This window comes from Pseudorasbora parva, chromosome 7 (genome assembly GCF_024679245.1).
Source record: "Pseudorasbora parva isolate DD20220531a chromosome 7, ASM2467924v1, whole genome shotgun sequence".
NCBI classification, from domain to species: Eukaryota; Metazoa; Chordata; class Actinopteri; order Cypriniformes; family Gobionidae; genus Pseudorasbora; species Pseudorasbora parva.
This window is the reverse complement of record NC_090178.1, coordinates 36,481,692-36,505,750: the sequence shown is the minus strand read 5'-3', so window position 1 is coordinate 36,505,750 and position 24,059 is coordinate 36,481,692. Positions and strand designations below refer to the sequence as shown.

The 24,059-nt window shown below is 36.5% G+C and overlaps 1 protein-coding gene across 2 annotated transcripts in view; it reads left to right on the top strand.

Moving 5' to 3' along the window:
* The window catches only part of gask1a (golgi associated kinase 1A), a 49,553-nt gene extending 29,394 nt beyond the window's left edge, over window positions 1-20,159 (top strand). The window contains exons 3-5 of one of the 2 annotated variants that reach the window (XM_067449804.1): window positions 11,339-11,461; window positions 15,441-15,544; window positions 18,673-20,159. In XM_067449804.1, coding sequence (XP_067305905.1) covers window positions 11,339-11,461; window positions 15,441-15,544; window positions 18,673-18,877 — 432 coding nt within the window. In that variant the 3' untranslated portion in view covers window positions 18,878-20,159. The remainder of the gene's footprint in view (window positions 1-11,338; window positions 11,462-15,440; window positions 15,545-18,672) is intronic. The other variant, XM_067449805.1, reaches the window with a different exon arrangement.
* Window positions 20,160-24,059: the final 3,900 nt, after the last annotated feature.

The following is a 24,059-nucleotide window of genomic DNA, read 5'->3' as shown; positions in this document are numbered from 1 at the left end:
TTATCAAAGTTCATACTCCACTCATCACCATGATGTTAACCCTACAAAAGATCTTTACAGAAAACATCTTTACAGAAATTCTTCTAAATTAGCATAGCTAAACATTAAACACTACTAAACAAAACATTATGTACAAAAAAATAAAAATAAAGGATGTAACAATCTTAGCATTTACTCTCCCTTTCGAGTGTCATGGCAAAGCATGCTGGGAAATCCCAGCCAAGTTTTAGTTATATTTAAGTTTGTCTAAATTAAAAGAAGTTCGTAAAACTAAAAACAATTAAATAATTCAGATTACTTAAAATGTGTCAGTTTTGTAAACTCAAAAGAGTTTAAATTCACATCTCTATTGGAGATTAAGAATTTCAAAATTTAAGCGCATTAACAAGGTAAGAAGAACCCACTGGAAGTTAGAGAATGCACCTTTATCAATGAAAAAGAATCAACTAAATTATTTTTGTCATTTATGTAGGTTCACAACAAACTTACAGTATAAGCGTAATCATTTAAAGGTAACACAGTCAAACCAAAAATTATTCAAACACCAGATATATTTTTTTACTAGTGGGTGCAGGACACTTATAGTTTCTTTTAATGAAGTGAGGATAGCAAAATAAAGCAAACTGTGACATATTATACCCAAAAATTCTTCATACAGTGGACTAGCAGTATTGTATAAACATTTTGGGCCAAAATTATACAGACACTTTGAATTGATCATGTTTTGCTTTAGTGTTTTTTCTTTAAAGTCCTCATGAAATCAAAATTGACCCTATTTACTTTGTTAGCACATATTAAAGGTCTAAGGGTGAACAATTAATCTGTGCAAGTTAATACACAGTAAAAAATAGTTGGTCGCTGTAATCTTTAATCAAAATCTGAAAAGTTACTTCCGGTCTGGAAACAGCGTTCCTTCTCAGATAACGGCAGTTTGACGGATTGCGTTTTAAAATGCTTCACCACTCTCCTCCAGCTTGTTAGTCTGCTATGAGCGAGAGGAGAGGAGGAGTGCTGAGGTAAAACCCTGCCCTCTGTTCAGTATTCAGTTTCACTTGGAAATACATCATAGCACTGAAGAAAGCTCAATTGCTACTTCCGGTTTACTGGGACTTTAATTGCTAATGCGACCTTTAACACCACAGATAAACAAAATGAAGCATTGCCTGGTAATTGGTTGACCTAAATTGGTATTATCTAATTGTGTACTTAAAGCTCCACTGTGTAACTTTTTTAGTTTATTCTTAGCTAAAAACACTTAGTTCTTTCAAAAATATATGTGCTCATTAATGTATATTTACTTCTTTTAAGTAATAAAGTATTCTCGTAATTTTATAATATGCCATTGAAAATACATACGGGTGAGGGGTTCGAATGCCGGTCGCCATGTTGCCCCTCCATCTTGAAAGTACATTAGCCAAAGAGGGACATACCCGTAAATTCAAGCTTCGCCTTTCGCGTTTTAACACTCGATGGCACCGTGTCGAATGTGAAGAGGGGGATTGCCATGTTAATCTTGGACTAAATCGGCCACCGTAGGAGTTAAAACAAAATCAGAATGGAGAGGAACAGAAACTATTATTCACTGGATGGTCATATACCCTTTTCACCGCTAGATGGGGGAAAATATCACACAGTATAGCTTTAAATTTAACAGATGACAGCTGATTGGTTGACTGTAATCCATTAAATACCTTTCTACCAAAGTTATCTGACATTATCAAGATGAATTTGTTCTGACACATGTTTAACTCGTTTTTGTCATATTTTATTTCCATTTTATAAACTATACCAAATAAACTGATACTGTGAGAAAATGTTGAATACATTTTAGTTTGATTATATTCAAAAAAATTTAATTTAAATTAGTATTTGCATATAAATAAAAGCTTAATAACAGTATTGAAAAAACTAACTCAAAATTGCCTGTTGTCTTGAGATATTGAACTAGAAAAGGAGAAAATAGCTTAAAGGAAATTGAAAGACAATTACACTTCCCCTACAAGTAGGTTCATATGATAAGGGTGCTGTTTTCTTTTCTTTCTGGTCGGCTTTCTTGTGATAGCTCTCAGAATGATTTTTAATTAAAAAATGCAATCACTTTGAGTTCATGACCAGGTCAACATAGTTGTTTAAAATAATGTTCATAAGTGATAACCAAGCATTTACTGCCCAGTTGAACCACAGGCAGGTTGAAAATGCGGGCGCGTTGCATCTAATCAAATGTGTGCGTTTGACTTGTACTTAATGAAACTGTGATTTATCTCAGTTTAATTATCTTTTCATGAGCTATACTATGAGCAAACATGTCATCCACCCATTGTTTTATTGCATTTGTTTTCTAGGATTTTTTTCTCTTTTTGGCTTCAACCACAAAGTCCAAAGTCCACCACAAACTTAAAAAAGGAGTGTGAACAGGTCTTGTGCCTTGCGTGTTGCACCCCCCCCCCCCCCCAAAAAAAAAAAAAAAAAAACAAAACAACAAAACAACAATAAAGCCTGGATAATCAATAGTCAATAATTTACTGATGGGTGTACCTACGTTCATCTTCAGAACAGTAAGATATCTTAAATTTAGTCTGAGAGCATATGGAAGTGTATGCACACTATACTGTCCATGTCCAGAAAGGTAATAAAAGCATCATATAGTCCATATGTGACATCAGTTGGTTAATTAGAATCTCTTGAAGCATTGAAAATACATTTTGGTCCAAAAATAACAAAAACTACGACTTAATTCAGCATTGTCTTCTCTTCCGCGTTTCTTTTCAAACCTCAAATAAAGATTAAAACGGTCATGAATCAGTGAATCGATCAATGATTCAGATCGCCAATGTCACGTGATTTCAGCAGTTTGGCAGTTTGACACACGATCCAAACTGCTGAAATCACGTGACATTGGCGATCCAAATCATTGATCGATGCTTCAAGAGATTCTAACTAACTACCTGATTACATATGGACTACTTTGATGATTTTTTTATTCCCTTTCTGGACATTGACAGTAAAGTGTGCATAGACTGCATATGCTCTGGGACTAAAATATAAAATATCTTAAACTGTGTTTTGAAGATGAACGGAGGTCTTACGGGTGTGGAGCGACATTAGGGTGGGTCATTAATGACATCCATTTTTGGGTGAACTAACCCTTTAAGTTTACAACAAAATATCAGTTACTTTTTAGTGACTGACATTTCTCCTGTCTCCATGTTGAGTGAAATTGGGAGTAAGTGCAGTGAATGAATGAATGAATGAATGAATGAATGAATGAATGAATGAATGAATGAATGAATGAATGAATGAATGAATGAATGAATGAATGAATGAATGAATGAATGAATGAATGAATGAATGAGGCATTTATATAGTGCTTTCATATTAATACAGTATATGAGATAAATCACAGTTTCATTAAGAACAAGTCAAATGTACATATATCTCATATACTACTGTACACCCAAAGTGCTTTTCACTCATGTAAGGGGTCTCTCCTCAACCACCACCAGTGTGCAAGCATCCACTTGGATGATGAGACGGCAGCCACAGCACAACGGCGCCAGCGCGCTCATCACACACTAGCGATAGGCGGAGAGAGGAGAGAGGGTGATAGAGCCAGTTCAGTGGATGGGGATTATTATGGGCCAATGGAGGGAGTGTGGCCAGGACTATATTATTATACACTCGCCAGGATTATACACTCGCATCCATCTGTGTTCAGGCGCATTGTTGGCACGCTGCTATTTTGAGGCAACTGAAAACGACTGTGCCATTGACCAACTGAAACCTGGTCTAAATTCAATAACGTAATATTTTTGCCGCCACATTGCGGGTCCACAACGCACATAAACTCAGATTATTACGCACACCCGCAGCAGCACACAAACATTTTTTAAATATTAAAAATAAAAGGATTCCTCTCTGGGGAAGCATTCCGTCTTTATGCTCACAAATTCCGCCATGTAAATAGCGAATCTGCCAAGGTGCAAGCGCAACCGGGTTATAAAGGGAATCAGAGATGAGACTCTATTTGGTTTATTGCACGTTATGCCCAAAACACATCTATTACTCAACCTGGTGCACCAACCATTTTTCCTGTCGTTAAACTAAAAATTGATTCGGATACACCCTAAGTGCACTTGCGCCGTGCGCTTTATGTGTTTAGATTGTTAAAATAGTGTCTTATAGGTGTGAGCATGCATTTATTTACTCATCTCACTTGCACAAAAATAGATTCAGTATTTCTGAAAATGAATAAAATCAGTGAAATGCTGACTCAGAATAGTATGCAAACCTGTGATAATGAAATATGTAAAAAAAAAATGCAAATATACCTTAGGCCAGATTTACTAAACAGGGCAAATTAGAGTGAGAGCTGAATTGCAAAAAAACGCAGATGGTAGTGGAAAGTTCAAGTGATCTACACAAATTAAAGAGTACAGATGTAGACTAATCATTTCCATAATGATCAACGCAATCTACCAACAGCTAAACACATTATAGTAATACATTACTTTTAAAAGTAACTTTCCCTAACACTGACTATACAGGGTTCAAACAGACTTCACTGTAACCATGTAGGATTGGGGGTAATGTTTTTAAGATTCAGTCATTAAAAAAGTTATATTTGTTAACATGAATCTACATATTGGGGGTCCCCAAATATATATGAAGATTATTGCCTTTGGGCCTAGGATGGAACTATATGATTTCTTGTAAGCTCTGCAGTGTACTTTTTTTTCTTACTAAATGATAAAAGTCACAAAAAGTCAAACAAACTAAATTAAATTAATTAATATTTATTTCCAGAGTAGCATCCAAGCAGACTTATAGGATGTAGACAAAGTTAGAACAGTAAAAAGACAGACTTTCATTCACTGTGAAAGATCTAATCTGGATCACATGATCACACTGATTGTGCGTCAGTATCACCTCATTAGCAGGTTTAGAAAATGTCTTTTACACTTTTCTTCCTTTTCTACACTTTTTGCTCCAAATAGCAGCATTTTTTTTTTTTTAAGAACCAGTGTCGTCACGTTGACACTTAATTGCGTTTTTGAACATAGGTAATAGAGTAAATGCATGCATGGATCCTTTCTAGCGAACAGGTTAAAAAAAAGTGACTTGTTGAAACTTCCTTTGCAATTTTGTGGTTTTATGGTCTTTACAAGTACAATCGCCGCTAATTTTGGATGATGAGCATCTGTTAACACAGAAGGAACATTTAAGAAAGACAATTTATGCAATTTACAGCATCAAAATATAATTTAAAAAAAACATGCAAGATAAACTGTATCCTGTAATGTTGCACACCCGTAAATGTGCGTGGATATGTAATTGCATGTGCTCATGAATTGATGGATTTGTGAGTATAATCTGTGAATGAAAACTGTGTGTACTGTGAAAATGTGGGTGTATAGATGTCAATGAATAATACATTAGATCTTAGAAGATAAAGTCAATAGCTGTAACATGGCCAACAGATAATAGCTTTGTATTGATTTGGTGAAATTGCTGACTGGGACCGTTGAACACTTGTTCCTCTCTATTCATTTAGCACCTCTGATGGCACCGATGTGAAACCTCACACCCTTAAGCACAGAACAGTGTGAAGGACACACTCACTGTCACCACAAGACCTTCTGTGTGCTGTTCTGAAATCTAGATCAATGGTTCTCAGCGGGCCAAAGGTCTGGGCTGCGTTTCCCAAAAGCCCAAGTTGATCATAGAGACCATTGGTGGCAATTGTTCTACGATCAACTTAAGCTTCAAATGCTTTTGGGAAACGCAGCCCTGGTCTGATAGGATCAAAGACAATATAATGCATGAAAACAATGAAATTGTACCATAAAATCCTATGTAGCAAATTAAATAGACTAAGCACCTTTTGTTGTTGATGTCAAATCATTTGGCATTTTTACCATATCATTTGTTCCATGTGTTAACATTTACCTTCATACAGTGAAATTCCATGGGCGAAACACAGTCATCTCAAAAGGAATCCGTATGATTTGGAATTTTGTGCGAGAGACAAATGAGGTAGAAATTTCGGAATATGGATTTCACATAAGAATCAAGGGGGCAGAGGGTGCTTGGTTTGGAAGCAACCTCTAAATAAGAGGTACTTAATGCATCGCTATACACCATTAGAGCCCGATCTCACAAAAATGCATGTAAATAGTACGAGTCTGCAATCTCGTGGAATGCATATGGTAAACAGTTTTTTGCGTGCATATACTGAAAATAATGACTTTGTGGTATGGTAAAATCTTTTACATTAATTCATGTAATTTATACATTGTAAAATCAAGATTAAGTTAGAACTATCTATGTTATGTAAAATTTACACTGTATAACATATTAATGTAATAAATTAACAGAGAAGAATGAGTAAATTTGATCATATATTTATACAAATACTATTTAATGTGTTATAGTCTCAGCACATGCACCTAAAAACAAAGTGCGTTTGAATATGCACACACATTTTTGCGTTGTTTTTTTAACAAAAAGATCCTGCTTGTTCAGTGGTGGCAGAGATGGCTAGTGTTAAATGAACACTGCTGGTGTTCATATGAGTCCCCTATGAGTCCACACTCCAAATTTGGAGGTAACCGAAACAGTGTTGGAGTTAATGAGATAATTAAGTGATGATTGAGCATTAATGATGCACACCTGCTGTTAATAAGCTGTTACCTGATGATAAAAATAATCACTACATTTACATTTACATTAGAGCATTACCAACTTCACACATTACTAACAGACTGACTTTCTTTCTGTTATACATCTGCATAAGCGCTTATTGAGAATTAATAGAGTTTTTTATGTCACCATTATGGTGATCAGTGTTTTCTTTAGTTGGGCAGTTTGATGACTTTTTAATGTTAATGTTCCTGTGGCTGCTGTATCTGGGTTTGCTATGGAAAGAAAAGCTAGAGAAAACACGATCAGCTGCTGTTGGCTGCTTGATGATCAGAATATGATCATTGTGTAGTGGCTTAATTCCCCAATCACATGACTGAGTGTGAGCAATATACCCTTGTTTTATTCTAGAATAGATCCAGCACGGTTTTAACCAGAACAATTGAATATGTTTTATAACAGATTGTACACTTCGCAGTTGAACTCCTGCAAGCTTAACTCACACACAGACATCAAGAACCAGCCAATGAATCTCAACAATGGTGACATGCTTCCCAATGCATTCTGGGTGCATCATGCAAAACTCATCCATGGCTGCCAGAATGCATTGTGGCATGAAGCATGTCACCTTTTAAAATTAAATTTACTTGATTACTTTTAATAAATACAACCTGCTAAGTTAAATATAATTAAGTAACATTTACTTAATGTCTTCACAAATGTTACATTTATAGTTAAGTACATTTTACTTGATACTGGCAATATCACAGCAGTAAAATGTACTATGAAAAATTGAGTGCAAATTGTTACAAAGATTTTATCAAGTAAATCCTACAAGTTGTTTTTATCTGTGTGATACGCACTTTATGGCGTATTATATGTACAAACCCCCCACCCCATCACCCTAATCCTACCCAAGAGTGTGTCATGCACGCCATAAAGTGCGTATCATATGCACACGAAAAACTGCGTAGCATTTGCACGCCAAAACTCATTTTGGCGTATCCATTCTACAAGATTTCACACTTGTTTATTGATACGCATTGCCATGAGATAGTGTTGACCAAAAAGCTTTTTTTATTTTTTTATATTCATTTTTATTATTTAGTATTCCATTATTTTTTCTTAGCTTTTAGGAACTTTATCCTTTTCCCTGACTTTTGAAACTGAAAGCTTCTCCAGAGAGGAATCCTTTTATTTGTAATATTTAAACATCATGTGCCCTGTGTGTGTCATAAGGATAGTGTATGCATGTTGTGCTCCCACCTACAAGTGCACATTACTAGCGTGCCCTTTAAATAACACAAACTACGCTATTGATCAGGGTTTTTTTGGTCAACTTTGCAGTCGTTTTCAATTAGCTATATTTCAAAATAGCAACGCGCCAACAATGCACCTGAACACACCTCGTTTTCAGACCAGCACGCTCATGGGCGAAAAGATGGGTGCGTGTGCATGTGCTATTAAAACGACGAGGCACTGGACTTTGAAATGATAACTGCATCTGGTTGAAACTAGCAAAAAACACTTGCATCACATCTGGCAACGCATTGCACCTGGTGTATGACAGGGCCCTATAAGTAGCTTTGCAACTTCATGTTAACTAACTCTCATTAGTGCATTAGTAGACTTATAGTAGATTGTTAGGTTAGGGTTTGTAGAATAAGTTGACATGTATTTGCAAGTAACTTACAGTCATTAGAATCTATGTTGGGGGAGTATCAAAATAAAGCATTCTACTAATGAGAGTTAGTAGACATGTAGTTACAAAGTTACTTAAAGTTAGATAAACTACACTCTTAAAATAAAGGTTCTTATGTGGTTCTTTGGCAGGGTGTATGGTTCCAAGAAGAACCTTTAATATCCAAAGAAACTTTCCATTGCACAAAAGGTTCTTCGTTCTTTAGATTATAAAATGGAAAAAAATGGTTCTTTAAAGGACACAAAACGGTTCTTTGGTGAACCAAAAAGGGTTCTTCTAATGCATTTTTGGTTCTTCTTTTCACCTTTATTTTTAAGGATGTAAAAGTAACAGAAGGGGACCACTGAAATAAATTGTTACCAGTATTTTGCAAATTATTTTTCTGTATGTTTGTTTCACTAAAAACTGCAAAAGAGTTCTTCTTTCACTATAGTGTGGTACATATAAAAATCTTAAGTCTAAATAATGTAAAAATCTTATAAAGTCTGTATATATAAACCAAACATCACTCAAACCAATGGCAAAAAATGATTGTCTTGGTTTCTGAGCACAAGGTTACATGATTCAGAATCTGAGGAGCTGTGACAAGGAAATGTCTTCCACAGAAATGCTCTGTAGCATTCACTATGGTTCAGTGGCAGCACTGGGCTAGAACATTACATAAGCGAGCCCTAAGGTTATCACAGTGTCGGCTGTGTGAGGGAAGAGAGCATAGATTTGAGTATGATGTGCGGAAAGAACACAATGTATGTTGACGACTGTCTGCTTCTGATACTTGCAACTGACAGCAGCTGTCACAAACAGTGAGCTGATGTTGAAAATATTATTATTCTTAGTATAATATCAACATGTAGACAAGTGACAAGCATCTTTTTCAATTTATTTTTGAAGTATAATATTCTACATCAGAATAGACAGATTTTTCTAATAGAAATTTAAATAATCGTGCAAATCGTCCAAACACTTTGTCCGTATTTTATTTTTTAAAATGTTTATTTATTTTTTATCTTTAAACCCTTTAAAGTCCACAAGAAAAAAAAAACATTATTATAACATTTAATATTAAGATTGAAATCATATCCATTTTAAGCGGATAAACAGTTTTTCTGAGATCAGACCTGGTTCACTTTACAATGTGAAATTTAGCAGTGATGTGTCAGTATGGCCTGTGGAAAATGAGAGGGAAGGAAGGTGTTCTAACTGGGAATGAGCTGGCAAAGCACACTTTCTGCACCATAGGGCCACATCTCACCATAAGTCCACACTCACAGTGGTGTATCATGACACACAGAAACCAAATGTTGTTAAATCTAGAGAGAAAAGATAAACCACACTATTACCACTGGAATCGCTTAATATCCTCTGCCCTGCAAGTAGTTTCTTGCAGGGTTAAAGAATAAGTCTGAAAACTGTCTCATACTATAAAAAATAATTCGGAGAAGTCAATTTTATACAACACTCAGAGTGAACCGAATTTCTAGAATTGCGTTGTGAATATATGAATGTAGCTTGAAACTGATTCGTAAAATTTGCATTTCATGTTTTTTTTTGCCATTCACACTTCGATCACTTAAATATGATCAGATTCCAATTAGCCTGACAAGCCAGACCCACATCAAGATGTTTGGTCTGGAAACTCACCATTGACAGGGCTCAGTCTGAGGGGCGGGATAAACGGTTGTCTTTCAAACTCCCTCTGCACGCGATAGGATAGCGCTACACCAACCAGAGCAAAGAAGGTGAAGCAGAGCTTGTTGATAGATTAAACATTCGCCGTATCCGGTCAGCAAAACTCCGAACACTTCTTCCCTTTTTAAGAATGACTTCAGTGCCGTTCTTTGTTCTTTTCTCAGAGAAAAGCTTAACTCCAAGTCTTCCAGAGTCACGGTCAAAGCTGATTCGAAAGACCGCCGTTTGCCAGTTTGTCACTCGGTCAACTCGGCCGTCGTCATTATTGCCCCGCCCACCGACTCTATAAACGATGTGATTGGCCCAGCAAGAGTTAGGCGAATACAGCTCAGATGGGTATTGAGAGTTGCTAGACGACACTCGCAGTCTGATTAAATTTGTTGCCGCTAGGGTGCGTCTCGATTTCTAGGCTAGATTCCAATTGGATATGGACAAAAATCGCATTTAGATTGACAGTCTGAATGTGGCTTTATTGTTTTGGTTTGGTTCTGTTGCTGTTTGCCTGTCTTCCCAATCCTTGTTTATTTCTATGTTTATTATGTTATGTACCTGTCTTCAGTTCTGTTGATTAGCCTCCTTGTGTATTTAAGCCCTGAGTTTTCCTTAGTACCTTGTAGTGTTAAAGTATAGCCTATGTTATAGAGTGTAGATTGCCTTGTTTTACCTGCTGGTGCTCATTAAGTTTGATCGTCTTCATGCGTCTCTCGTGGATTACTACAACTCACCATAATGCTTTACTTTTAAGTGGTTTAAAATTATGTAGTTTAAAAGCTTTTATTTTTGAATGTCTATTGACATGTAACAGATTGTAACAGACCAACTATCTGTGTTCTAGTTGGTCACACTTTAGTTTGGGGAGCACATATTCACTATTAAATTGTTAGCTCACCCAAAAATGAAAATTCTGTCATTAATTACTTACCCTCATGTCGTTCAACACCTGCAAGAGTTCATCTTCGGAACAAAAATGAAGATATTTTTGTTGAAATGCAATGGCACAGAAAGGCCTCCATTGATCACAATGTAATTTCTTCTCACAAGACCCATAAAAGGCACTAAACACTTCGTTACAAAGCCCATCTCACTACAGTGGCTCTACAATCAGTTTATGAAGCGATGAGAATAGTTTTTGTGCACAAAAAAACAACAACTAAATAACAACATATAGCGATGGCCGATTCTAAAATAAGCAACTTAATAGTGAGAACTGGTCCCCAAACTAAAGTTTAACTGTCTATTTTTATATAACGGAGATTACAGAGCCTTTAATTTATTTTAACATGTAATTTGTTTTTGTTTTTTCTCAAGGTAAATGACAGACTGGACCGGTCTTGCTGTGGTTTTAGACCAGACCCATCAGACCTGTGTGTAGAAAACCTGCTGCATATCAAATGTGAAAACCCAAAGGACTTAAATCTGGTGCACATCCTGGTAAATAGTGATATTTGTCAGATCATCTGATAATAACATATCAATACAGAGCACAAAGCATTCTCATTCTAGTTTGTCCATTCTCCAGAATCAGAGTCCATCTCACCTTATCTCACTAGTTTTCACATAAATTATAGAAGTGAAATGGTTTATTAAAAAGAAAAAGGAAAGAATAGTGCTTCAAGGGCACAAGATCAGTGCATTTTTAATTTGGTGCACAACTTTTTGTTGGTGCACAATATGGCATTAATATCTGCTTTATAAGTACTAATAAACAGTCAATATCCTAGTAATATGCATGCTAATAAGCAACTAGTTAATGGTGAAAATTGGACCCTACTCTCCAATCTCTCTCTCTCTCTCTCTCTCTCTCTCTCTCTCTCTCTCTCTCTCTCTCTCTCTCTCTCTCTCTCTCTCTCTCTCTCTCTCTCTCTCTCTCTCTCCACACATATATATATATATATATATATATATATATATATATATATATATATATATATATATATATATATATATATATATATATATATATATATATATATATATATATATATATATATATGGTGGGCCATTATCATGCCGTTAACATGCTGCGCTAACGTGAGACTCTTATCGGGTGATAAAAATAACGGCGTTAATGTGAGAGGTTAGCACACAAATTCTGAAAGCCTTCGGCAGAATTCAGATGAGACATTTTAATCTAGATTAATTAATTTCAAAATTAATCTAGATTAAAAAAAAAAAATCTATGCCCACCTCTAATATATATATATATATATATATATATATATATATATATATATATATATATATATATATATATATATATATATATATATATATATATATATATATATATATATATAGGTGCGGGTCATATAATTAGAATATCATCAAAAAGTTGATTTATTTCACTAATTCCATTCAAACAGTGAAACTTATTTCTTTTAGTTTTGTTTATTGTAACTGAAAAGAAAATCCCAATTTCAGTATCTTAGAAATATTGTGAAATAGTTCAAAATATAAAAGACACCTGGTGCCATACTCTAATCAGCTAATTAACTTAAAACACCTGCAAAGGCCTTTAAACGGTCTCTGTCTAGTTCTGTAGGCTACACAATCATGGGGAAGACTACTGACTTGACAGTTGTCCAAAAGATAATTGACACCTTGCACAAGGAGGGCAAGACGCAAAAGGTCATTGCGAAAGAGGCTGGCTGTTCACAGAGCTCTGTGTCCAAGCACATTAATAGAGAGGTGAAGGGAGGGAAAAGATGTGGTAGAAAATAGTGTGCAAGCAACAGGGATAACCGCACCCTCAAGAGAAGATTGTGAAACAAAGCCCATTAAAAAATATGGAGGAGATTCACAAAGAGTGGACTGCAGCTGGATTCAGCGCTACAATAACTACTACTTACAGACATATTTAAGACATGGGTTTCAGCTGTCCCATTCCTTGTGTCAAGCGCACTCTTGAACTACAGACAGCGTCAGAAGCGTCTCCTGGGCTAAAGACAAAAAGGACTGGACTGCTGCTGAGTGGTCCAAAGTTATGTTCTCTGATGAAAGTAAATTTTGCATTTCCTTTGGAAATCAGGGTCCCAGAATCTCAGAGAAAGAGAGGGGAGGCACACAATCCAAGTTACTTGAGGTCCAGAGTTAAGTTTTCTGCACACAGTGCCAAAGCAACCAGTACCTGGTTTAAGGACCATGGTATCCCTGTTCTTAATTGGCCAGCAAACTCACCTGACCTCAACCCTATAGAAAATCTATGGGGTATTGTGAAGATATGCCAGACCCAGCAATGCAGAAGAGCTGAAGGCCACTATCAGAGCAACCTGGGCTCTAACATCTGAGCAGTGCCACAGACTGATCGACTCCATGTCACGCCGCATTGCTGCAGTAATTCAGGCAAAAGGAGCCCCAACTAAGTAATGAGTGCTCTACATGCTCATACTTTTCATCTTCATACTTTTCAGTTGGCCAATTAAGATAACTAAAAATCCTTTCTTTATATTGGTCTTAAGTAATAATCTAAATTTAAACTAAAAGTAAAAGTCTAATTTTCTGAGATACTGAATTTGGGAGTTTCTTTAGTTGTCAGTTATAATCAACAAAATTGAAAGAACTAAACGTTTGTAATATATCAATCTGTGTGTAATGAATGAATGTCATAAACAAGTTTCACTTTTTGAATGGAATTAGTGAAATAAATCAACTTTTTGATGGCATTCTAATTATATGACTAGCACCCTATATATGTATATTACAAATAAATGTAAAAATTAAAACAATTTCCTTGAACTGATGCAAATGTGCTTAAACTATTCAGGAGTTCATTTGAATTTGAAGAGAGTAAACATGAACAAATAATAACACAAGTATATTTGTCTTCAGTAAAACTTTTTTTATAAGACTTTTTAACAGAAGTTACTTTTTTTATATCTATTTTTATTGACTGACCTCACAGCAAGGTTACATTGCTGGTAAGAATTCGTTTTTCTACCAGGAGAGTGTAGTACTTTATTTATTTATTTATTTTATTCTGCTTTCCATTATCAAAAGTAATAACTTTCCAACAGCTCTTGAGATATATGTGAAGTTTGAGCTCCCACTCAAACTGTGAGTTAGATACCCAACTATATTAAGTGAGGCAGCAAAAATGAGTCAAGGCAATCAGTTTTCATGGGAGCCTTTTAGATTGGTTCTGTAGTCATTATCTGATAGTGTTCAGAGAGCTAGAGACATGGAGCTCCAGTGTGGCTGTGGTTTAGGTTTTTGGAGCCAGTCTGCAAAAGTCATCTGTTTTAATATTGCTTGCCCACAAAATCATTATACAATTTTAGAAATATCTCCCTGTCCTACAGAGCTCACAGCAACCAGTATAATTCGTAAAAGCTGTCCCTTAACCCTAACCTTGAAATTAAATGTGCATGTAAAGTGAAAAAGTCATATTTTATGCCAGTCAGATTTTTTGGACATGAAATTTCAGAGTTACTTAAGTGTTACTTCCATATATATTTTTGTAAACACTGAATATACTTTTGGCATAATTATGTGATTAGAAATGACGCTTCAAAATGTTTCAAAAAGACATAACCCAAGTCTTCTGAAGATACATGATAGCTTTATATGATAACATAATTTCGTTTTTTTAATTATTTTCATGTGACAGGCAAGTCCGGTCGAGCTTTTGTTTACCCCTTTTAATGTACTCTGCATAAGTTTATATGTGAAAAAAGCATTAAAGCTACACTGTGTGATATTTTCCCCCATCTAGCGGTGAAAAGGGTATGTGACCATCCAGTGAATAATAGTTTCTGTTCCTCTCAATTCTGATTTCGTTTTAACTCCTACGGTGGCCGATTTAGTCCAAGATTAACATGGCAATCCCCCTCTTCACATTCGACACGGTGCCATCGAGTGTTAAAACGCAAAAGGCGAAGCTTGAATTTACGGGTATGTCCCTCTTTGGCTAATGTACTTTCAAGATGGAGGGACAACATGGCGACCGGCATTCGAACCTCTCACCCGTATGTATTTTCAATGGCATATTTTAAACTTACGAGAATACTTTATTACTTTAAAGAAGTAAATATACATCAATGAGCACATATATTTTTGAAAGAACCAAGTGTTTTTAGCTAAGAATAAACTAAAAAAGTTACACAGTGTAGCTTTAAATCTAATGAAGTCATATGAAGTGACCGGGTCTCTTTAGAAGAGGTGGATTAAACTGCTTGACTAAATTACAAACCCTATGCGCATTCAGTAAATTGGAAAACTTTGTATGCTTCTTTAATATAATTTGTGTTTCAAAAATTTACAAAAGTCTTATATTTTTGGAACATGAGGGTGAGTAATTGACAGTTTTGGGGTAAATATATATTTTAAGTGTCCATAAGTTTCCAGACAATGTGGGGCCTCTGTACGTCATAAATAAGCACAAATCTTTTTAAATGTGAACCTCTATTTCTAGGTTCGGAAGACAGAACCATCCAGACTGGTTTTTATTGACAATGCAGGAAGACCTAACCAACCACAGGACAATCTCAACTTCAGACTTGTTGAAGGTATTGATGAGTAAGTATTAATATTCGTGAATATTTATACTATCCATATAGTCCCCAATCATGATCCTGGAAAGATAACTTCCCTGGAGACTTCTGTTTCAACATTTCTCCTGTCTGTAATCTTCAAGTAACCCTAAACCCTTTAGGGCTTTCCACACAGCGCTTAATCCTGGGTTATTGTCATTCTGAAAAAACACTTTTAACCAAGGAGCGTAACACACTTGTAATTTAGATGCCACCACTTTTTACTTGTGGTTATAAAACCCTTCTTTTGAGCAGGGTTAGCGTCGCTTTTGCATTAACTCCGCATTGCAGTGCCAAACTTGTATAGTGCCAAACAGTATAGTCGTAGGAAATAAACAGATAGGAAATATGTCAAACGGCAATGGAAAAAATGGCAGTTGGGATGAAGAAGACCCCTTTAATTCTTACCTTTATGGTTAGAAAAGTTAGAAAAGAAAAAAAAACATGATATTACAGTCAGCAATGTGTAAGCCTTTATGTAAACAGGTCACATGCTGCGTTTTTAATATGCAAATTAGTGCAAATAAGGACTTTAACCAAAGGTTTAGGAATATTAAGTGTGAAACAGCAAATTATGAATACCCAGGATTAACTGTTAACGCCAGGTATAATCAATGTGAAACAAATAAAGATAACCCAGGATTCCGTTTACCCAGGGTTTAGAATGACCCAGGGTTAAACATTTTTAGAGTTTAGCTGGATAGTAGTTAGGGTAGGGTAGGTAGGTAAGGTTGCACCAGCCATTCATAAGTTAATACTTAAATTGAAGGTTAAAGTAAACACTAGAGGCTTAGATCCTACTAGCTAGTTTGTAACTAACTGTTCTTTATATGGTTGCAACATTTGTTCGAAAGGCAGAATGTACACTGAACAAAATTATTAACGCAACACTTTTGTTTTTTTCCCCCATTGAAGACCCTGAAGAAGATGTGCACAAAAAGGATAAAAATGTATTTGTAAATGTGACAAATTAATTAGAAGTAGAGAGGTTATGTTCACAGATACAACTTTTAGAATACATATATTGTTCTTAAAGGTGCCATGTGTAAAAATTGAGGTAAAAATATCTAAAAAATGACCAACACGCATCAAAAGAATGAGAAGAAATAAGAGCGATGATGTCATTAAAAAAATGTCAAGTTATAGTGCTGTAGAGATATCAACCTTAATTAGCAGTAGCATGACCCGACAGGTATCGTAATACCAGTCTCGGTCATGGGAGGCGGTATGTGGGCAACATAACCACCAGCCATCCTGGCGTACTTGAACCTGATGTCAATCGTGTGGAAAGTCCACTAGCCCACTACTTCATTTCAGTTCAGGGAAGAGAGTGGACGGATGGCCGAAGCCCTTGGCCCCTTAAATGTGTCTGATATGATAAAAGCTGTTTTTACCTGACCGGAAAAAGCGGAAGTGCACGCACCCGGCGACTGTGTCCTGTCCCGTCATAAAAAAGTCCTGGTACTCGCGAGCCGTTTAGAATAGGCGCCCTCCAGTGGACGAAAAGTTGCATAGTGCACCTTTAAGGAAATAAGAATGTCCTCCCCTTTGACTGATCAACCTTTACAACACTCCCAGTGTAAAGGCCTGTTCGTTCACACCAATGAGATAGCTATAAAGATAATGATAACAAGATAGTTCTAAAAATTGTCCACACCACAACTATAACAATCCCTTTCAGAAAGATTTTTTTCAACCTTCCATAATCCACCTTCAACCTTCCCTCACATCCTATAACAAATCCTTCCCTTGTGGGTCATATTTTTTTTAATTATTTCTTTATTTTTGTCCAGAAAGCTTATTTCATTTCATTTTTATAATATTTTTTCTATTTTTTAAATGCAAATTTTTTTTTTTGATTTTATTTATGATTTTATTTTACTTACCTTAAAATGACTAGATTTGAGCAATAAATGATATAATTTAAGCACATTCTTTCAAATTTAAAATAACTCTCCAACATGCAACAATCTGCTCAAAACATCTCACATTGGGGGAATTTGGGAGTCTCTGCCAACTTCTTGTGGTGGTTGTTTTTTTTTTTTTTTTTTTTGGGGGGGGGGGGGGGGATAACATAACAATTCATGACTCTTTCCACTAGATGGCCTTATACATCTATATCATGGTGAATGGTAAATGGACTGCAATTATATAGAGCTTTTAAAAGACCCATGGCCATCCAAAGCACTTTACATGTTGCCTCACATTCACCCATTCACTTTCTCATTCATACGCCGACGGCAATATCAGCCATGTAAAGCGCCATCCAGCTCATCGGGAGCAGCTGGGGTTAGGTGTCTTGCTCTTGAACACCTCAACACTTGGTCAGGTGGAACCGGGGATCGAACCACTTCCAGTTCGTAGACAATCTACATGAACCACTGAGCCACTGCCGCCCCAGGGGTGGCGAATTCCGGTCCAGGAGAGTCTCAAGTCCTGCAGAGTTCAGCTCTAACCCTGGTAATACTCACCTGCCTGTAGCTTCCTAGAAATCCTTCAGACCTTAAATAACTTGTTCAGGTGTGTTTAATTAGAGTTGAAGCAAAACTCTGCAGGACTGTGTCTCTCCAGGACCGGAGTTTGCCACACCTGCTCTATATGGAGAAAATGAGCTGTTCCGCTGGGTCCTAAATTCAGTTCTTGAGTTTATCTCTTCAGATACACATGTAGACATTATTTAAAACATATATTTTGCATTTGTCTTTTAATTTTGAGCATTTTTATATGTATACTGAAGCATTTCTCACATTCCATTCATTTCTAAGGGTGTCAAATTGAACCGTGAGGGAAGGGAATGTAACTTTTATTTTTATTTTAATCACATAAACTCCTTAAATCAAGTAAATGTTTTGTGTATTTTTGCTTCAAGTGCGACAGAAGCCAAAAGGTTTTGGACCACTCCAATAAATACTGTATTTTGAGTTTCGGGTCGAAATGACCCGAAGGAAGGATGAAAGTTAGAGCTGGCAGCGGAAGATGACAAAACTACGCACTTAGAATAAACAGAACTATATTGTGTGTTGGTGTGGACCCTAGTATAGTTAGTTATAATTATCTTTCTAGGTGTCATTCTTGGTGTGAACGGGCCTTAACAGAGTATCTGTTGATTTGTAGGTTTCCGGAACGGGCCGTTTCAGTGCTGCAGTCAGGATGTCTGGAGAGGATGCTTCTTCGCTCCCTATCTGTGGATCAGGAATTCTGGTTGAGCAGAGGAGAAGCGTCCGGACTCAAATCTCTCATCCGGCACATAGAACAGAGAGCCAAAGCCCTCCTCCAGCATATAAAAGAGAAGAAACTAAGACTCAACAGAGATCTATAACTCTCCCATGAAGAGATTCTCGTATTTTGTAAATAACCAATTACTGAATTCTCAGAAGACACAAAAGGTTTACGGAAATTGTTTGCTTTGGTTTGAATTGCCCAGATCCATTTATGTGAGTGTCTCGAAGTGTGTTTGTTGAGCTGTTTAGAAAATCATGCAAACTGTAGAAGACAGCTTAAATGGGAGGAGGCAGTGCATTTGCAGGGATTTTTGAGTGATTTTCCTAATCCGTGTTGACAGTCCTTGAACTGTGATTAACGGATGCTCTCAGTATCTGAGAGAAGAGATTCCAGATGGTCATTTGCAAAGCAGGACTCATGCAGAGGCCCATCACTGTGAATAGACGTACACCATGTCCTAACTAGACGTGATGCAATAAGATTTCAGCAACAAGCTATTTGTCTTTCCATGCTGAATATAAAAGTGCTGCCCGACAGCACACAGTTACAGCCAATTCGAAGATATTTAATATTTAATGTACAGTTATGAGGAGTGGGATTTCATAGCGGAAGGGGTTACCCAGTCTGATGGTGTAGAAACAATTTTCACTCAGAAATGTTGGTAATTATCACAGAAATTTCAAGGAATATAATTAATTAAATGTGAAATGTTGTTGTAAAACTTACTCCAATAAAGGTTGGCGTTTATGGCCAACAATGTAGACACTAAATAATCATCTGCATTGGACAAAGCCAGAATTTGCATGGAAGAAAAAGAGCTTCCAAGTGGTGCATTCATCTGATAACTTCATCTGTAAATGATAAATGAAGCTGGTTCCAAAATTATTTTCTTGAATGTGAAACTTCAAAAAACAATGGAATTATGTTGTACAAGCTAAATTTTTAATGAAGGCTGCTATACAGTCTATAATAGGTGCTGAGGACTATGAAACTGTGGTGTGCAATGAAACTGAGCCCTATCCAGTTTTCTCCTGCTGGCTCCTACAGGGCACTCACTGCCTAAAGGCACAGTTGTCCACAAAACTGCTGAGTCTAAATTTGTGCTGTCGTATGCAGAATTAAACATAATTCTAGGTATTTGACTAGGTCTTATAAGCCACACACTGCAGTTAAATATGGTTGCCACTCTTTGTTTGAACATTGATCATTTAGACCAGTGGTTCTCAAACTTTTTTGACTCCTTTTGGCATCATGGCCCCATGACTTCTCCAGTTTCTGATTAACTGTATAAGGATTAAGGATATTTCTAGATTTTGTACTTGATAGCCCATCTTCTACTTTTAGATCTTGATGTAGCATGAGAAATGTACATTCATAATTGAGGGATGAATTAAAATTGGTTTTGCATATTTTAATTGGCTTGCTTTCACTTATTTTAAATAAGTCATCTTGAGACCCCCTTGGAAGTTTGCTGAGACCCCCTGATGTAGTAATAGTGTTTTCTGATTCTTGAAAAATAACGAAATGTTATTTTAAGTGGGTAACCGGTCAAGCTGGATCACAGAATTATCATCTGATTTGAATTTTAGATATGGATTGAAAACTCAAAAAGGATATCTGAAATACTATGCATGCTTGTGGAGCACCAATTGTGGAGGTCCTGTAGTGGGAGCAGTCGTGGCCTGATGGTTAGAGTCAGACTGGTCACTCAAAGGTTGCGAGTTAGATTCTCAATAGCTGCAGGAAATGACTGAGTTGAATGACTAACTTGGATGTGTTAGATTCAGAGGACAAATTCTGAGTATGGGTTACCATACTTTAGCCTGGCTCTGCCCTCCTATTTCCACTCAATTTTCATTTTACTTCAGTACTTCGTCTGGGACTGCGGTGTGTCTTAGGTTTTCTCCAAACAAATTTTTAGCGGTCCAATCAGTGTACAGAGGGAGTGGCTGAGAACGTGTGCTAGTTTGAGTTGTGGTTCGGTAATGGCGGCAGAGAAAGATGTGAACAAAACCATTCATTCCTTTGTGGCACCGCTGCCGAATATCCAGAAGTTAAAGCTGGAGCAATAACAATCTTTGCTGCGGTTTGTTGGCCTCTGAAATTTTTGCCCATTCCTCCTTGCAGAACAGCTGTGAGGTTTGATGGAGAGCGTTTGTGAACAGCAGTTTTCAGTTCTTTCCACAGATTCTCGATTGGATTCAGGTCTGGACTTTGACTTGGCCATTCTAACACCTGGATATGTTTATTTTTGAAGCATTCCATTGTAGATTTTGCTTTATGTTTTGGATCATTGTCTTGTTGGAAGACAAATCTCCGTCCCAGTCTCAGGTCTTTTGCAGACTCCATCAGGTTTTCTTCCAGAATGGTTCTGTATTTGGCTCCATCCATCTTCCCATCAATTTTAACCATATTCCCTGTCCGTGCTGAAGAAAAGCTGCCCCAAACCATGATGCTGCCACCCCCATGTTTGACAGTGGGGATGGTGTGTTCAGGGTGATGAGCTGTGTTGCTTTTAAGCCAAACATAACGTTTTGCATTATTGCCAAAAAATTCAAATTTGATTTCATCTGACCAGAGCACCTTCTTCCACATGTTTGGTGTGTCTTCCAGGTGGCTTGTGGCAAGCTTTAAACAACATTTTTTATTGATAACTTTAGGAAATGGCTTTCTTCTTGCCACTCTTCCAGAAAGGCCAGATTCCTATGGTAGTCCTATGGACAGAGTCTCCCACCTCAGCTGTTCATCCAGGGTGATCATGGGCCTCTTGGCTGCATCTCTGATCAGTCTTCTCCTTGTATGAGCTGAAAGTTTAGAGGGACGGCCAGGTCTTGGTAGATTTGCAGTGGTCTGATACTCCTTCCATTTCAATATTATCGCTTACACAGTGCTCCTTGGGATGTTTAAAGATTGGGAAATCTTTTTGTATCCAAATCCGGCTTTAAACTTCTCCACAACAGTATCTCGGACCTGCCTGGTGTGTTCCTTGTGTTCCTTGTGTGACGGATTTCCATGTGTGAAACACGCGAAGGGCCCATGACATACGTCACGACCAAACGTTAGCGATTGGTTATTGCAGATTCAAAAGTTTTAAATGCCTTTGCGGAAGTAAACGGCAGTCAATGGAGAGCGGCCAGACTCTCTGTACAAATGAAATGTACGAGAGTCTGGTAAGACCAGGCTACCATACTTGGCCTTCCTTCACATGTCACTTTCACAACATTGCACAACTTTTAATTGAACCAAAGAACAAGTTTGAAATGAATTAATCAAACCTACTGGCAGAGTTGAAAGTCATAGATATGTCTGACTAAAATGTCTAAAAAGGTCTAAAAAGCTCTGATTACTGATGTAGCTGGTTCTAACTGTCAACATTTGCCAAGAAACCTTAGAAAACATGGAACCGGCTCATTCGGCTGTTTTTGAGTCAGTTCTCTTAATTTTAAAACAGTTCTTTGGTTCAATAACCTGTCTGGACATGCTTATTGTCTCATTTGGTGCTGCGCAAGGAGCGTACTACTTTTGGGAGGTGCATCTTATGCTATCAAACTGGAACTAAAACTTGATTCAGTTCAATTCTGTGAACCGGCTCGATCGGTTACCGACTTAAAAGAATCATTCATTTAAGAAAAGAACATAACTATTAGAAGATTCACCCTTATTTACATCTGGGTGTTTGTTGACTTTTTGTCAAATTAACTGCATTTTGCAGTAATTTTGCATAATTTATTTTCGTATGTATAATACGCCATAAAGTGCGTATCATATGCACGCCGAAATGAGTTTTGGCGTATACATTCCACTACATTGCACACTCGTACTATTTATACGCATTTTTCATGAGATCTGGCTGATTTTAACACTGGTCAAAACCTCAATCATAAGAAGAATCACAAGTATTTTACAGTCCATTTATTATTTACACACACACACACACACACACACACACACACACACACACACACACACACACACACACACACACACACACACACACACACACACACACACACACAAATCAATGATCAAAACACATTTTCGGATTTTGCACTTTTGAGTTTGTCTGTCTTTGTTCTAATAACTGAAAGCTTTAAAATATTCCAAAGATATTCTGCAGATATCAGTTCAATCAGAGACAGAGACTGAAGCAGACTTTAGCGTGGCTATATCGAGCCCATCTGTTCATGAGCTGATCTTGTCACTTCATATAAACCTCATACTGATCACACATTTGGAGATTAGGAGTATGCAGAGGGAGAAAAATAAATCATATCAGCAAAACATTACATTTCCCTTTCATCCTGAAATTCCCATAGGTCTCATTTACATTTGCCCAAAGTGGGCCAGAGATTCCTGCCTGTGTTCTGCTTCCAATTTCACTTCAAAGTACTTTGACTGCTTCTTTTTAAACTTAGGAATAGAATTGACCAAACAGCAGAGATCATAAAAAATTGTAACCCCTGATAATGACAGACTTATTTAGCATAAATGCTGAATGCAGAGGCGACATTATATTTTAAAAAGTAAGGAACATGTTATTGTGTTATTAGTGTGGTAAAGCATAAGTACCCATATAAGTTGAGTAAAGCATAAGTACTTTTAGGTGTCCACCAGTCGGGCTTTCCACATTGATTGAAATCGCTCTTTTGGGTGGGTTATGAGGGGATTGGTTGTCTTCCCTATTTATAAGGGCATACTTTAGGTTTTAACATTGATGGGTCAAGTCATAGGTGTATATGACATTCTTCTTTCAGACGAAGAAAATCTGAGTTATATTAACAATTTTCAATCTGCAGAGCCTAACTCGGGTCTTTAGCGACCCGCGAAATCATTCAATACCCTCCTCCTCCTCCTTAATTTTTTTAAGCTAAACATCAACCTTCTTAGTATCCCTCAATTAATCGATTATAAACAATATAGCAAGTATAATAATAGTATAACAGTATAGTATAATAATAGTATAAGTATAACAATATATATATATATATATGTATGTATGTATGTATATATATATATATATATATATATATATATATATATATATATATATATATATATATATGTATATATATATATATATATATATATATATGTATGTATGTATGTATGTATGTATGTATGTATGTATATATATATATATATATAACCTTACCACATCGTTAGCGACCCTATATATATGCAAATCACATTTATTCCACAAGGTGGCAATGTCTGGTATGCAATGATGAAGTGACGTTTCACTCATAGTTACCTCAGACAGAAAACAAAACTATGTAATC